Source organism: Microtus oregoni, unplaced genomic scaffold, assembly GCF_018167655.1.
Source record: "Microtus oregoni isolate MIOR12 unplaced genomic scaffold, Mior012 000021F_ref0000039, whole genome shotgun sequence".
In the NCBI taxonomy this organism is placed as follows: Eukaryota; Metazoa; Chordata; class Mammalia; order Rodentia; family Cricetidae; genus Microtus; species Microtus oregoni.
Genome location: NW_024543080.1, coordinates 13,418,728 through 13,435,944, shown reverse-complemented (window position 1 = coordinate 13,435,944; position 17,217 = coordinate 13,418,728). Strand labels below are relative to the sequence as shown.

General features: G+C 31.9%; 1 protein-coding gene across 1 annotated transcript in view; it reads right to left on the bottom strand.

Moving 5' to 3' along the window:
- Window positions 1–17,217, bottom strand: part of Tecrl (trans-2,3-enoyl-CoA reductase like) — a 68,377-nt gene that overhangs the window by 20,731 nt on the left and 30,429 nt on the right. The window contains exons 3-5 of the mRNA XM_041671487.1: window positions 13,732–13,776; window positions 11,754–11,857; window positions 4,433–4,548 (exon numbers count right to left, since the gene is read on the bottom strand). Of these exons, the coding sequence (XP_041527421.1) occupies window positions 4,433–4,548; window positions 11,754–11,857; window positions 13,732–13,776 (265 nt within the window). The remainder of the gene's footprint in view (window positions 1–4,432; window positions 4,549–11,753; window positions 11,858–13,731; window positions 13,777–17,217) is intronic.

Here is a 17,217-nt window from a genome sequence, read left to right as displayed (position 1 = left end):
CCAAAGGTCCTGAGTTCAATTCCCAGCAACCACATGGTGGCTCACAGCCATCTGTAAAGAGATCTGGTGCCCTCTTCTGCTCTGTGGGCATACATGGAGGCAGAATGTTGTATACACAATAAATAAATCTTTAAAAAAAAGGTTTTTGCACCCATATATCCTAGGAGGAGGAATAAAAATAAGAACTAACAATGCTTTCATAAGAGACTGTCTGAAGATTGAAGCGGAGAATGAACAAGTTTAAAAACTATCCAATGCCTGTATTGTGTGCAGTTGACATTTTGAAATATTCACAACTACCTTCTAATTGTTTGGTTCTCCTTTAGCAATAACTTTAAGATTGAGAAATTTGACTTTCATTTTCTATGCTATCATAAAGCATCCTTTATTTGACGTGTCTACCTGACATGTTTCCACATTTGTCTCGTCTGATGCTTGTTTCCCTTCCAATTGAAGTCTCCTCCTCTTGCCATTTTTACATAGCTAGCATTTTGAAAGTAATTATCAAATGCCTTTTATTGTGGCCAATTTTCCTGGATATAATTAAGAGAATTTATTTTCTGCTAACATATTTAACTATTTATTGTAAGTAAAAGGTAAGATGTTTATAAAAATTGATTATTCTTTAAAATCTTAAAATAAACATCACTGAAGATAATATTCTTTAAGCAATTGAGTGGATTAAACATTTTAAGATATCCTTTATTCTTTTTAATATAAGACATTTAGTTTAGTGATCAGAGCAAGTGCTGTTTTGAAAAAAAATACTGTGTGTGGTAGTGACAGGAATGAAAATAAAACATGAAAAAAATAACCACCTATTACTAAGCAAAATGATTACAATACCAGGCAAAATTCCCTCCTACTTGCTGGGCCTTCAGTTGTTTTGAATCAGGTAAAATGTTTATAAAATCTCTGATAACTGCTCAGACCTGTGTAACTAAATGAAATTATTTGTGGAAGCTTTACATTTTTGTGCTGTGGAAAACATGTGGTATTTGTTATCAAGATTTTATCAGACATGTATGTGTTAAAGAGTAGTAATCACTGTCATTTCACTTGATACTAAAATTGATCATCCTCCACGCATGGCTGTATATTCAATATATTCTAGAATTCAATATTAAAATACAAGTGTCATTACCATCTTCCAAGGTCTTCAACTCACTCTAAAAAAATTATATATTCTATTCTAAATGAAGCAATTAATATTTCAAAGCTATCTCGACAAGCTATTATTACCAAGAATCAATTTCTTGTTGTTCCTCTGTGAATGGCTACATTAGTCAGCCTTCTGTTTTTACAGTGCACAAAACTACTTTGGATCACAAATCACTTTCAAAAAAGAACAGTTGTCAGATTCACTAGTTGAAATCTGACCCATTAGTTAACGAGGTGAAATAAACATATACATAATGGATTCATAATTCAGGTCATTCAAATTATTCCAATGAGCCATAAATAATCAATGAGCCTTATAAGCCACACCATGTCAACAATTTATTGCATCTATTGCGGAAGTTAAATTCAAATGAGGGAAAATTATCAAAATGATCACAGTAATAGTTTAAAATAGTAAATTGTTTAGAATCATGTCAAACTAGCCAGATTTATGGAAGACATTGGAATGATTACTCTGAGTGAGAATATTTTGACATCATGCTTGGAATATAGATAATTGAGAAGAAAGAGAGAATGGGAATTGGAAATGACGACATGGTAGAGTGAGTTTTGTGAAGTGCAGTGGAGAATCAGGACAATAAGTCCTAAGCAATAATGCAGCTCAACATCTATAAGATGAAATAGTGAGTCAAATTTGTTATTTTGACTACAGTGTCCACAGGATTTCAATGTTCTTGCTTAATTCAGTTGGAATATTTCTAAGTCATGGAATTTGACTTTTAGTTTAATGTTTTTTTCCTTGTAACACTTCTTAATGTGGTATTTTGAATAATGAAACCCCTCCTTTTTAATATTCATTCTTCTGAGAGGCACGGAGATAGATCTGGTGAGGGAATAAGGGATGCATTGTTTCCACATAAGACTAACTACCACAGTTACATAGCATGTTTTGATAACTGTCCTACTAACAACAACAAATCATTCAGGTACTACTTACTTTGGGGTTTGAACTTACTAAAAGTATTCAGCAAACCTTTTTTCATAAATAGCTCCTTCTTATGCCCCTAAGCAGCATTACTATTTGTTTAAGTTGCGCTCAACTTTATAATTTCAAGTGTACATTCCTGTTTCTGAATTGCATGACATGTAGTGTTTGTTGTTTACTACTGCTTACTACCCCTAACTAAGCAACACTTAACCATTTGTGCCTTAAAAAAATTGTTTTGTCTTTTATCAAACTAAAATTCATTGTTCTACACTTAAATCTTCTGCAGTGCGAGTTTCAACCAATGCCTGCTAGGATGGAGGAAAGTTCTGATTTTAAGAAAATATGATTTAAGATTATTCAAGCTTATTATGTTTTAACAGATTTAATTCACTTTATTTATTTATTTATTTATTTTTGTATAAAAGCCCTACATGGTAGTCACAGCTGGAATTTATGCCCTCTGAATTGAAACTCTGGTGTTGATTTTCACAAATGGGCAGTGAATTCCTCATAGGATTTGGTGAACTTGGACTCTTTCCAGAGACCTGTGGTCAATGGCTGTAAGTCTTGAAGATGATATCAAAAGTGACCTTAGCAAAGCTTCCCAGGGTGGCAGTGCAACCCCTCGCTGCTGTGTAGTACTCATCCATAATGGCCACCAGCAGCAGCTTCTTGGGAAGACTAGCAGAAAAGATGGCAGTGCCTCTGGACAGGGACCAGCACAGAGACACAGTGGATTGTCACCCTGCATGGAATAGGGTAAGATTTCCCGTTGTTGTTCCTGCAGAATCCTCTCTTGACGACCATAGTGGAAAGCTTTGCAAGATAGCAAGATAGTGGTCTCCGATGTCAGTAGCTACCTTCTCGGAGCACTTAGCACCAACACTAGCATGACCTTTATAGTCCAAAATAGTGGCAAAAGCTGTGAATCTGGTCTGCTCGTAATCTGTAATATGCTTCTGCACTGACAGTCTCTCTCTCTCTCTCTCTCTCTCTCTCTCTCTCTCTCTCTCTCTCAATTTTTATATCATTATTTCCAACATAATATTTTTATTAATTATTTGAGAATTTCATACAAATTTCAAATCACCCCTTTCACACCCCCTTCCCCTTCCTCCCAGGTGTAACCTCTCACCTTCATGTCCAACTCCTCAAATAAAAATACACCAAGTCCAATTTATGTTGCCCATATTTTCATTGGAGCATGGTGAAACTCTTAGTGGCCAGACCCTTGTAGATAATCGGGTGCTTCCCTAATTCTCTTTCTGTGCCGCCAGAAGTCATCAACTGTAAAGAGCTACACTTCAGTATCTTTTTCACAGACCTGTCTGGATTGTTGTTTTTTCTCTGGGGGGGGGGGGCTGCTGTCACAGGAGCTTGCAATGTTTCTCATTCTCAGTTATGAGTATACTGTTATTGATACCACTGCGAAAGAAGCTTCTTTCCCCATAACAGCTGGAACAGCATGGTTCATGATCTTCCACATGAAGATAGACATGAACATAGACATCAGCATGACTTCCTGATGTTTAGACCCTCATCTTTTAAGGGTTTTTCCAGGAAAATGTCAACAACCTTGGATTCCTTAATGGGTAGGGATTACAGGTGGATCTCTTCCAGGGACGTGATCTTCACATCCTTGATCGTGTGGCCCACCTTGGTGACAGGAATGAACTCAAAGAGCCTGGTGGTGACCTTGATCTTGACCCTTAAAACAGCAGCAGAATCCCCAAAGAATGCACAGAGGCCTCCAAGGGCTGGAATCTTGGTCCTCTGGGTCATCTCATTGATCCACTGTCATCCAAATTGGTTGTTTTCCCAAAGAAAATTGTTTTGTTTTTGAGATAGCATCTTTCCTTGTAGCCCTGGCTCTGCTGATACTCATTATATAGAAGAGATTGTCTTCAAAATTCACAGAAATCATCCTTCCTCTTCCTCCCCAACATGCTGGCATTTAAAGTGTGCTCCCCAATGCCAGGTCCTTCAACTTTATTTTATAAAAGCTGCATGAATTAGTAAAAATTATACTATGAACCTTAGAAATTACATATATATATATATATATATATATATATATATATATATATTCTTGCATTATACTTATATAGTTCAACATATTTTCTTGATGCCAGGGGCAGCTATGACTCAGCCATGCATAGAAATTTATATCTTATACTGTGCTGAGTGCTAAAACATACTGGTTCAAAAGTTAGATTAACTTTAACTCTTGGTGTCTTTAGCTGACAGAGTAATTATGGAAAAGTAATCCCATCATCATGATAGGTCTTTCTGTCACCCTTTGTGTTCCCATGTGTCACTTACTGTACCACAGGGTGTCGAGGCCATCGAGAGATCTCTTTCACATCATATATGTATGAGCTCCTCAAGTAGAAAAGAATGTATATTATCAGAGGTCCTGAGTATTCAGCCAAAAAGACCTAAAAATGGAAAGTAGATTTGTATAAAAAATAGATTTGTAAATATTTGAACAGTTACATATATAAGCATTCATCAAACACATGAGATGTTGAAATATGTTAATAGATAATAACTTAAAAACAAACTATGTATGGCTGCAAATAAATCTTGCTCAGAACAGTTCATTTAGAGCTAAGAAAATGGATAAATGTAGAGATAATTTTAAAAAATAATTTTAAACAATTATTTTATTTTAATGAGTTTGCAAATGAAAGCATACACAGTTATATTAATGTAGTTACTCACATAAACATTTGCATGGCTCCAAACTTTATGCATCTCAATATATATATATATATATATATATATATATATATATATATTTATAATGGTCATTCTCAGGCAGTGAGTTTCACATTTTCAATATTCATTGTACTTTTAGGGACTTAGCCACCAAAAACACACAAAAGTGACAGATTTGAAACTAGAAAGCATTCAAGTTATATCCTCTGATTTTGAACTGAGTAACAGACTTTAATAGAAATAATGCAAAATCAATTTTTCTTATTAAGTAATTCCTTTTCCATGTACTTTTAATCTTGTCCACCCATTCCATATTCTATATAAAGTGTCCCACTCACTGAAAAAAAAAACATAAGTGACAGTATCTACTTTTCCCATTTTTCTTTCCTTTTTGCCAAATAATTCCTTCATTAACTAGATTAACTAGACCATCATTAAAATTAAAAATTGAAAATATTACGCCCCATGATACTTAGATTTAGGTGTCAACTAGACATATTTTGCAATTATTTGGGAACAGAATCTTAATTTTCCTTGCTGTATTCTTCTGTGGGCCTGGTTGTTGAAGATTACCTTATTTAAATTAATTGATCTAGAAAGGCTCAGCTTACTGTGTGCAATACTGAATCTGAGTCAAGAGGATCATGAATTTAAAAACAGTCTTGGTTACATAAAAGACTAAGTACCTACATGGTCATATATGTACATATTTATATAATTATGTATTGTATATGAACATATATCTAGGTTCATATAATAGAGTATGTAATGCAATTATATAGTTACATTTATATTCTTATGTTTCTTTAGCTATAATTATACTAGCAATGTATATACCATGAGTCAAAAAAGACCAGTGATAATAAAAACTGTAAAACATAGGATAATATAAATTTCATAAAATAATTCATTTACTTATAATCTATGATATACCTCATTATTGAAATGCAAAGATATTGTTGTGCTGAGCATGCTGGAGCAAATCTCTAACCCAACATTTGGGAGGATGCGGCAGTAGAATTACCATGAGGTTGAAGCTAAACAGGGTGCAATGAGACCCTATCTAAGCAAGAAAGGAAGAACAACAGAAAGAGGAAGAGGATAAAAAAAAATAAGCATGAAGAGAGAAACAATGGGATAATTAACCATTACCAATATTCCAGAAAAAGTTTCAGTTATTATTTTGTGATATTGAGAAGGCTACATTCTTTATAGGAAAAAATTTAAATATTTATTTCAATGTTATCTAATTAAACAAAGTCAAAGTTTTAGCAAATTCTGTAAGATGTATCCAATATGAAAAAATGTTGTGAATAATAGTGAAATTTGATAAAAAGCCACTATAATTTAAGCTAATAAAATTTTATCAGATATTATGTATAAAGTTCTTCAGAGTCAGAGGAAATTAAACTATGTTCTTCTTTCTGTCATATCTTAAATAAAATTCAGATAGTATGCTTGCAGACATGAATTCAATTTAAAAACCAGCACTTTATTACAAACATTGTGCATGCTAGAATATAGCAGTTCAAATGGGAACTAGACGTGAATTATAAATCTTGAATACACTAAAGAATGGCAGTAACTTCTGGACAATATCTCTTTCAAAACATTCATTTGAGTGTAAATAAAAGAAAAGATGAAAGATACCTTATTAAACTGAAAAGGTTATCAAAATTGTTCTATGATAAAAAGCAAAGACTGCATGGATTTATTAGTGTCATAGCTAGCAAAATGGAATTGCTGTTCCAATGAAAAACTTGAAATGGAGTCCAAACAGATACTTATGAATAGGCAAACACAGCAAGTGGTAAGAACACAGAAATTCTGGAAACTATTATAAACAGTAAGGCCTTGTTTTTATTTTGAATTCATGACTTACACTAAAGTTCTAATTTATTTACTTTATATTATGTTAATGTACTTTTCCCTTCAATTTTGTCCACATTACACTTACATAATGCTTTTCTTGAAATTTGCTTTACTTTAACTAGACAATGGAGGCTATTGGGAGCCTTTGGAGTTGTTTACATTTGATATCTGTAGAAAAACAATTCAATGGTCCCATGGTACCAAAATCTGCATAGCCAAATTTCTTACATAAAATGGCTTAGTAGCTGCATAAAATTGCATATCTTCCATACACTGTAAATTAACACCTGTGTTATTTATATCAAGTGATACAATCTAAATGGTGTAGGAATTCTTGTGTCCTATACACTTGGACAACCAAAAGAATAAGATTTGTTTGTGTTAAAGATGTCGGTGATCAGCTATGGCAAGTCTTATTATAGAGAAGAAGGCTGGTGCATAATTGAATGTGTAAGTCAAGGACCAGCAGGTATGCAAGACCATCTTATTTACAATGAAGAGACAAAACCACCTTTCAATAAGAATAACAAAAAAATGTGGTTAAATATTGAGTAGGTTTCCTACACTTAACTTTTTCTCAATGAACTTACGATTTCTTGGAAACTGTCTTAGGCATTCTTATTATGATGATGTTGGTAGTTTGCATTCTTTTTTATGTCTATTTTATACCTGAAACCAAATTAAGCAGCATATTTCAGAAATGTTGAAAATTCACAAAAAAACCTCAGTGGTTTTAAACAACTGCGAAACAAAGGAGAGCTGTGCATTAAAAACTGTATTCTCTTAAAAGTAGTATCAATTTGCACTAGTGACTATCACTGATGATAGTATTATGTAAGGAAAAATGAAATTATTTGTTTTAGTCTAACTATCATATGAATGATATGAACTATGTAAATCTTTCAGAAGTACTAAGTAGCTCAAACAAAGCATAACAATGAGTTAAAAGGAAAAAAAAAAACCAAAACACTATTTTAAGATGTTTCCAGAAATCAGAAGCTACTGAGTTGCTGCAAACTTAATTTCCTATTATTGTTTGTAAAAATGGACTTTGGAGAAGTGATTGATCCTGGCTATGAAGTCTTTGAAGAAGAACAACACATTGTTTTTCTACATGTTTTGGAAAGGAAAGTTTAAAATCCATAGATGTTATCTGTCAAGGATGAAGGCAGTTTTTCATAATGTCTCCATGAATAATAAATCTCAACATGAAATTATTTCAGTCATATATCTCAACAAGATTTCTCAAGGTCATTAGTACCATTATGCATCTTGAATGAGATAAATTGTCTTCAACATTAATTTCATCAAAATATCTAGAAATCGTTAATATTTTTCATAAAATCTATGTACATTAAAATGGAGATGTTGCAATTCATATCAAGAGTAAGAACAAATTATAAAACATGAATCTACTAAAGGTACAAATAACAGGATTGACACACTTATGCTTAAGAATATCTATCTGTGTGTCCAAGGAAATAAAAGGAAAGATAGACAATTTTGGTATTGGAAAATATTGAGTTCAAGAAAATGAAAAAATAGAAACCTAGAAGGATGACAGAGAAGCCACTAATGAAGAAATAAAAATATATCTATATTTTTATAAAGTTTTAAAAACATGCTCAATTAATGCAGTGTATCAAAAATAAAATATGTAGAAGCATAATTATAGATACTAAAATCAAACTGCTGATGTCAAAATAAAACTGGACAACCCAATGATCAAACCTATTATTATTACCATAAAAAGCTGATATTTTTCAGAAATAATCAAGACCTAAATGAAGATATGAAATTTTATGAAGTAAATGTATATTGACATTCTATGACATATTACAGGGAATAAAAGTCACATACTTCTATTTATGATGATAAGAATTGTGGTGATTCCTCAAGGTATTGGGTTGAATAAAGCAGTGTACTGCTTTTTTGTGTGTGTTAATGGTACTAAATGTATCTGTACACTAAAAGAATTCTGCTATATGGAAAATAGGCTCATCAGAATACATTTTGGGCATATACTATTATAGCAGCATACTCTGATTTAAAACATTTAGACTGTTAAAACAACGGATGACAAGTAAAAACGAGATTAATTAGCAGATAAATAAATAATTCTTAACGTAACTTTATGTAAGTAACATTAAACTAAATATATAATTATGTGACATTTTAAAGAGTATAAACTACAAAATTCTTGTTACCAGAATTGGTCAACTAAAATAAGATAAAAGTGCAAAGATAATATTGATCTAGTAGAAAAGTTCAATCCTAATTGAGTCAATAAAAAAACAAAAGATGCCTATAAAACTGAAATAAATATTGAAAGACTAGAGTAAGTTTAATGATGAAAAGTTTATGTGTTTAAATAAAAACAAATGAAATGTTCATAGAGAATCACAACACAAAGTGCTAAAAAAAAGATGTAAAGCAATATGAATCTGGGATAAGAGGAGTGAAAATACAGTGCTGCAAACATGTCACTAAGACAATGTCGTTAAATCCCACTGCACTCAAACTGAAAACTATTTGCATGGTGAAAGCTAATGCAACGTTGAGGAGAAATTCATTTCAAATCATTGACTTAGGAAGGAACTGTATGAAGGTTTTATACATAGCATCAAAATTTTTTGGGTGTCCAATATAATTAAATAATTATGTACACAGATAATGACACATAATAGCGAATAATTGAAAATGATTGATCTCTATTTCAAATGAAACCCACTACAGATCTGTAAAATGAATTGATAATAATGAAAAGAAAGCTAGAATTCATAATGGAACAAACAGGGTCAGTCCCACAGGAGCAGGACTTAGAGAACAATAAATGTTTTTCCCAGTTCTATTCGTCCCACCAATAAAGCATTCTCTATGTATAAAAATAAGAGGTGGAAGAGATATGACCCACCTTATAATAAGGACACAGCTGACCACTCAGAAGTACTATCACAGAGATATGAAACTTAGTGCTATAAATACTTGAACACACAGATGACTGTAAAATAATAAGTTCAACTATAATTAGATTACAGTGGTTGTGTAGTGAGAAATATGTTAATATTTTAGCCATTTGTCTAAGTCATTTAGTAAGGAAGACATATTTCATTATTTGTTGACCACCAATACTTAAAAAATGCTATTCAAAACATTAACAGTTTCTATTGACTCAAAATGGCTTATTCTAGATAAACATTTTAATAGTTTATAAATATATATAAGGGTAATGTGTGGTAAATAGTTTGATTGTACAACTTAGTAGATATAAAATGGGTGTGATTGCAATGCACAGTTTCAGCATTTTATAAAACTGACCCATTTAGAGGAAAAAAAAAAGTTTGAACCATAGGACTGATTTTCAAATGTCTAGGCTATTTCTGGAGCTTGGTTGGTCACTTAGATGACTTTCCTCTCAAACAAGGTATAATTTTCTAGTGCAGTTATCAAAAAATTCTACTGTAGTTCTCTTCATTGCTTATTCCATCCATGCAACTAGAAGTTTCTAATGAGCTCTTGGCTAATGCCTCTCATCTTGACACAATCCTTGCAAACAAAATTATTTTTCATCAGGTTTGCTCAAAGGATTTTACAATTTTTGAACCGTTGCAAATAAGATATTCCTATCTGTAGTATCTTTAACAAAGTACACTTAAGCTTCATATTAACTATTAAATGTTTTTTTAAAAACATATCCATTATCAGTTTTACCTTAACATTCCTATGTTTTAAAAGAATTAATATTATTTTAAATTTAATATTAGTCTAACATTTTAGTATTCAAAGGATCCACAGTGCTAACTCAAACAACTTTTTCATACCAACAAATAACTCTACTATAGAAGAATTTGTTACATAATAAAGAAGGGAAATATATCATAAGATTAAACTGGAAAGGTAACAAATATGGCAGTATTTTACCAATAAGTATAAATATGAATTTTTGTCCCAGAGAAAGCTTTTAATATATAAGTGAACTTGCATATTTATTATTTTTAAAATATTAATTTGTTTATTTATGTATTCATGTGCTTTGTCCATGTGCATGTTTATGCAATGTGGACATGAGTGCCTGTGGAAGCCGGGAGAGGTTATTGGACTGAGAATTGTGAAAAGTGAGGTGGGTGCTGAGAATTGAACCTACAGCCTGTGCATATGTGATGAGCAATACCTCCACTATCCATATTTAATAATTTTTAAATTGATTATGCAAAGCAAGTATTTAAAACTTAATGCATAATTAAATTTGATTTTAGTACCATTGAAACAAAGTCAGTTTGAATGAAAATGCTGAAATAAACACATTATAAATATAGATCATATTATATTTCAAAACACAAACGTTCCTTTTTTGTAAAGTATGCCGAAAATATGTCTAATTAGAAAAGAAAGTGAAGACAGAGAAGGCCACAGTCTCTGTAGATCATAGCAAGAATTACTTACCACACTGGATTTTTTTTTTCACTAAAAGACCTATAGAGTTTACCCTTGCTGCTGAAACTTTTCTATTATTTGATTGTGTCAATCATGAGTAGCTCAACCTCTTGAAGTTGATTCAAGAATTTTTACCTTCATTTCCTTAGTGTAGCCTTCTTGCTTCCCTATCATTAAATTCAGATGAATCAATTTTGAAAACTACAATTGTTCTGAAAGATGGGGTGAGAAGAAAGAGGCCTAAGGAACTATCCATAAGCCTAACGAAGTCTTACTTCTTCATTATTGGCATTTTTGTATTAGGACTGCCTTTATTTTAACTATTCTATCTACAGTTTCTAATTCCATTGAGAAGAATATTTTTGAAATATCTAGGCTTCTGGAAAAAGAAAATCTGGAGCAATATCACTCATTAGACAAAGCATAAAATATACAGATAGATTCTGTTTTTAAAGCTGAATTCACATAAAAGCCACATTTATTTCCTTTCTTTAACTACTAATGACTAGTGCTTCAATAAAATCTTGGCCAAAGATTTCACTAGGACTGTAGTAGAATTCCTATTACGACAAGGAAAAGACCTTAAATATGAACATGAAATACAATTGACACTTACTGTGGTCCAACTGACTTGTCGACCTAAGTCTGTAAAATAGAGTGTGAGAATTGAGGAAGCTGCAACACTTTGAATAGTGACATAATCCTTCAAAAAGGGGCCACCTAAAATAAAGCAATGAGAAAGTGGTATTTAAATATAATTTCATGGTACAGTGACAAAGAGTTTCTTAATACAAAACTGGTGACTACTTGGGACTTAAATTATGCAGTCATGACATAACAAATATGAACATTATAAGACATGCATCATTCAATTTGAATAATTTGTGTGCTAACTTTCATCATCCACAAAGTTTTCAAAAAGGATTCAGTGAAAAATATAGACTGTTTTTAGATTTCATGAAAAGATGGAAAGGAGCTGACATGAGAACTTCCCACGAAAATCAACTCAACAATAATCACTCAGCTCCAGCTTCAGTGTGTCTTAAGCAGATAATGTAGGGAATAGGTGTTTGTGTGTGAGTGAGTGAGTGAGTGAGTGAGTGAGTGAGTGAGTATTGTATATGTATGTGAGTGTAAATAGAACTTGCTCTAAGCATCATTTTTGCTTATTTATAATATAGCTACAGAGAGTGAATTTGGCATTATAAACAATTTGCAATCAAAATGGCCAATACAAATATGACAGTAATGCATAAGATCCTAGAATATCTGTAAAATAAAAATTGGGATCTTTTATATCTTTGAAAATATGCTGAAAACTTTCTGACAGACACTTATTGTGTTCTTTAGCACGGTAATCAATTTATATTCCGCTATTATCTTTAAAAACTTCAAATAGCAGCACTCTGAATTTTTTAGTTGTTTAATGCATTTCAAACAATACGAATTTTCAAAAAGAAAAAAGAACAGATGCATCATAAATCAAACCAACCTCTGTGTGTGTTTGTGTGTGTAGGAGAGATGTTTATGTACATCCTCCTGTGCATGTGTGGTTGGAAGACAGAAATTGGCTTCAGTATTTCCTTTCATTTTTCCATTTCTCTTCTTAATTCTAGCTTGTCTTCAAACTCCAAGGATGGTCCTGACATTACCACACTCAGCCTTTTCCTGGATTATAGGCACATGCCCTCAATCTGTCTATTACTCCAGGGCTGAGGATACAAATTTGCATACAAGCTCTTTATTCATTGACCCATTTTCCCAGCCCTAATCACTCATTCCACTCTAAAACTAAGGAATCAGGAGACCTATCCATTGCCTTCTCAGAAAATTTCTTTATGTCAAGAAAGAGAAATTCTGAAAAATATAGAGACAGTGAACATATTTAGACAAAGCACCTGCCATCCCTGTGGATAATGTTTTGTCCATTTAAACCCATGTTTATTATTTTTTTTGCTCAAGCAAACTCAACACAAGCTGGTCTTAAGATAATTGTTTTGAACAATGGGCTAGATTCAGGAACATTACCTACATCTAGGTGTTTGCCATAGATATTATATGAAGGGTGTGCACTATGTTTTTCTTGGTAATTATGAAAACCAAAGACCTTTTTCTTCATGCTTCAGCTTTTCAGTATGTCATTTCAATGCAATTCAAAGAAATTCCAGTGCACCAACCAGAACACTCTGAAATACAGTGGCACAGATAAGGATAAAAGAAACATGCTTATTTAACATACTTTATATGCCAATAAACAGAAAGTTTTAGATGTGAGATCCAGTAGATGCAATATCAATAATACTGGTTCTTAGGTGGAACACATAAATATACTTATCTGTTAAAATTCTGCTAATTTAACATTTATTAGTAGATGTTGCATTTTCTTCAATTTCATTATTTTTCCTTTTTTTTATCATAGAATTCTATTTATGGAATCAAAATAAGAATTAAAAACAATGTTCAAAGAAGAGTGGAGAAGTACTGGAGTATTAGACTCAAATGATATGGTATTTACATGCATAGACTATGTAATAAATGTGAGGTCAGAAGACGGATTTACACTACATAAATTGACTGGTTGAAATTGGTCTTACCATATTCTAGTTGTAGACCAACTCGGGAAGGATACCACTTTGGACCTGTACAGTGAAAAAGAAAACTTAATCATTAGCCAAAATAGAATCTTAGCTTGATGATATGGAGGTTCTCAGGGAAGACAAGATTCTCACTGAAAAGGGAATAAAACACTCATTCGGTATCAAACACAGACACAGTGGTCCCCATTGGCAGGGTACTGAATAGCAGTGGTGAGCAGTGCCTGGATGAAATGGTGATTTGTCAAGGAATATTCAGGTTATGAGCATGCACCAAACCTTATGGTCCCAGACAGGAAAATATATTAGATAATGAATTCTCAAATGAAATTTATATATTTATATAAAGTAATGACTACTGATTTTATTGAAAATTCCACAAAATTTGACACCTGAAAAATGTTTTACCCTTTTAGAAGTAATGTGCTTTCTCACAATAATTGCCACAGTGTTAGGTTCTCTATTAAAATGGTATCTACAGAAGTAAAGTGCTCCATTTAAATGAGATGCATGATTGACTTTTGATGTGGGAGTCCCCTCTGTGTGCTGTGATTACTCTCAGTGAATAAAGAAACTGTCGTGGCCTGTTGATAGAAAAGGACTTAGGTAGGCAGGAGGACTGGACTTAATGCTGTCTGAGAAAGAAGGCTGAGTCAGAGAGATGCTAAAATTTTGCTGGTAGGCCACGACCGCAGGGTGATACACAGATTAATGGAGATGGGTTAAATTAAGATGTGTTAACCAACACGAAGTTAGAGCTAATGGGCCAAACAGTGTTTTAATTAATACAGTGTCTTGTGATTATTTCAGGTGTAAGCTACCTGGGCGACCGGGAAGAACAAACAGCATAATTCTAGAAGGAATGTCAGTTTACATGGTCTTTTTGGATAACCTACATAAATGGGTAGAATAATATTTCCTTTACAGTAAGTACTGGACATTTTTATAACATATTGCAGAACTGAAAAATTATTTTCAAAATTCAGTGATATCATATTTAATTAAATATCTTTTGGAGTAAATGCCAAGCAATTATCTCTAACATCTAATAGTAAATTAATAAGTGTATTTTCAAGAAAATTCTATCATTATCATTTTCTGAAATAATTTATTTTAATTATTGCTAACAACAAGAACTGAGGCAAATGTATTTTGACTTTCTTTTCAGAAAGCAGCCCCAAATAATGACCGGGAAACTTATTAGTAATTAGGAGAGCTTGGTCTTTACTTTGGACTTGTTCACAGCTAGCTCTTAGAGCCTGCTTCTATTAATCTACCTTTTGCCACGTGGATTTCTCTCTCTCTCCCCCTTTGTATAAGCAACTTTTGAACACTCTCAATTTCATGGGAGAAATATCCTAAGAAAGAATTCATTCAGACCTTAGGGTTAAGGAGGCATACTCATAAACAAATCAAGGGATAGCAATTATTAAGATTACACATAAACACTGTCACATTTTTCCTTTTAGATAATTTTCAGGTAAAGCAATCATTTTCTTTCAGCTTATATATTAACTACGATGCTTATTACTTCTACAGTGATTTATAGTTTTGAATTGTATGCTAGTTTTGTTTACTAAAAATACTTTTAAAAGATAAAAAGTAGTTTTCCTACTTTTTTATGTGACCTACATACAAATTAAATACAATGCAAGTAAATGCTACAGAAGACTGAAAAGTTTTAATTGAGCCTGTGAGGACACTTGACATTGAACCAACTACAAGCCTTTGAGAATCCGCTTAGATTTGACAGGCAGCCCCCAGTGTAGTTGTACATAAGCTGTCAGGTTCCATCATTTAAATAATAGCTATTGAAAATATCACTTTCAATAGCAACCTATGATGCCACCTTGGGTAGAAATGCAAAATCAAAAATAAATGTTATAACTATTATTCTAAATATTTAGTCTATTTAGTTGTTCCTTATGAATTAGATGATACATATTGTCCTGGAAAAATGCAGAATATATATATATATATATATATATATATATATATATATATATTCAATACAATTGTTATTTATTTAGTATAAGTTTTATTTGTTAACATCATCAATATTTATTATATTATAATATAAAGAACTTTAAATGTATAAGGGTTCTTACCCTGTCTTAACAACTTGAAGGTTAACAATTCAGAAAACAGATCATGGTGTCAAAGTTAAATTATTCCAATAGTATTCAATGAAGATGATAACATATCAGTTTCAACATTAAACTCGCCTTACACAGTAGCTATTGTACTCTGATCACAACTTAGAATTCTTTTCTTACACTACTCAATAACACTGTGAATAAATTAAATGTTGCCATATATTTTATTAAAGTGCTTATCATCAATGTTTTACTTGAAATGTGAAGTTCTAATGTTATCTATGTACCTATTATATTATAACATCTTTTAAAGAGTTATTGCATGTGAGAAATCAAAATAGATAAACAAATATTACTACAAAATATTCAGTTTATTTTGTTATGGTATCAGAAATAATATAGCCTAGTACAGCATGTATCCAATAACAGAATAATTCAGAATTCACTACCAGAAAATGAGTAAAGTCTGGAGAGTTACGAAGTTCTTAAATGGAGTTTGATTAGAAACATTTGAGCAAAACTTTGGCTCATAATAAAATGTGTCTTTTATACTTCAGAAAGAATTAAAATTAATATAAATGTTAAAAATAAATAAGATTAGGATATTGTTAAAACCCAATAAATATTTATTATGAATCTTTTCATCTTATAAAATGAACATGGCTTAATGTTCAGTAACTTTCTAGATTAAATCAAAATAATTGGAAATATGATTGAAAACCCACCATGAGCTTAACAGTCTCCAGGTGTGTTTCAAATAACATTCTAATCAATATAATTTTCCTTAGACAACTAAGCAAACTGAGAGCGTGAAGCAAGCATGTGTGGAGAACACCAGCAGGCTAAAGAGAGAAAAGTTCCTGAAAACATGTTATGATAGAGGTAGTGTGCTTGTATTAAATGAGATGTACATATGCTCTGCACCTGTTTTTAGATTCCAGAAAGATAAAAATGAGGCCATTCATAGAAAATGTGAAACGTGATAATTAGAGATGGTTTCACAGGCTGTCTCTGAAATGAAACATGTGTTCATCTGAAAGAAAAAATAATGTTTAGAAATGAAAACCATGCCTAACAAACCCCTCAAAACCTTAAATAAACCTGGCAGAATTGAACAGAGTAGCTAGTAGGTTAATTGGAAGAAAGAAGTTTTTTTTTTTTTTTTCAAGACGGAAAGCATGTTTTAAAATGTGAGTAGCAGCTATTAGGTTTCTATCATTGATATAGATAGATAGATAGATAGATAGATAGATAGATAGATAGAGGTAGACGATAGATAAATAGATGATAGATAGATAGATAGATAGATAGATAGATAGATATAGATATCATGTTGTAAAGAACAGTTACTTTCTAGATTAGATCAAAAATGGAAAAGTGATTAAAAACT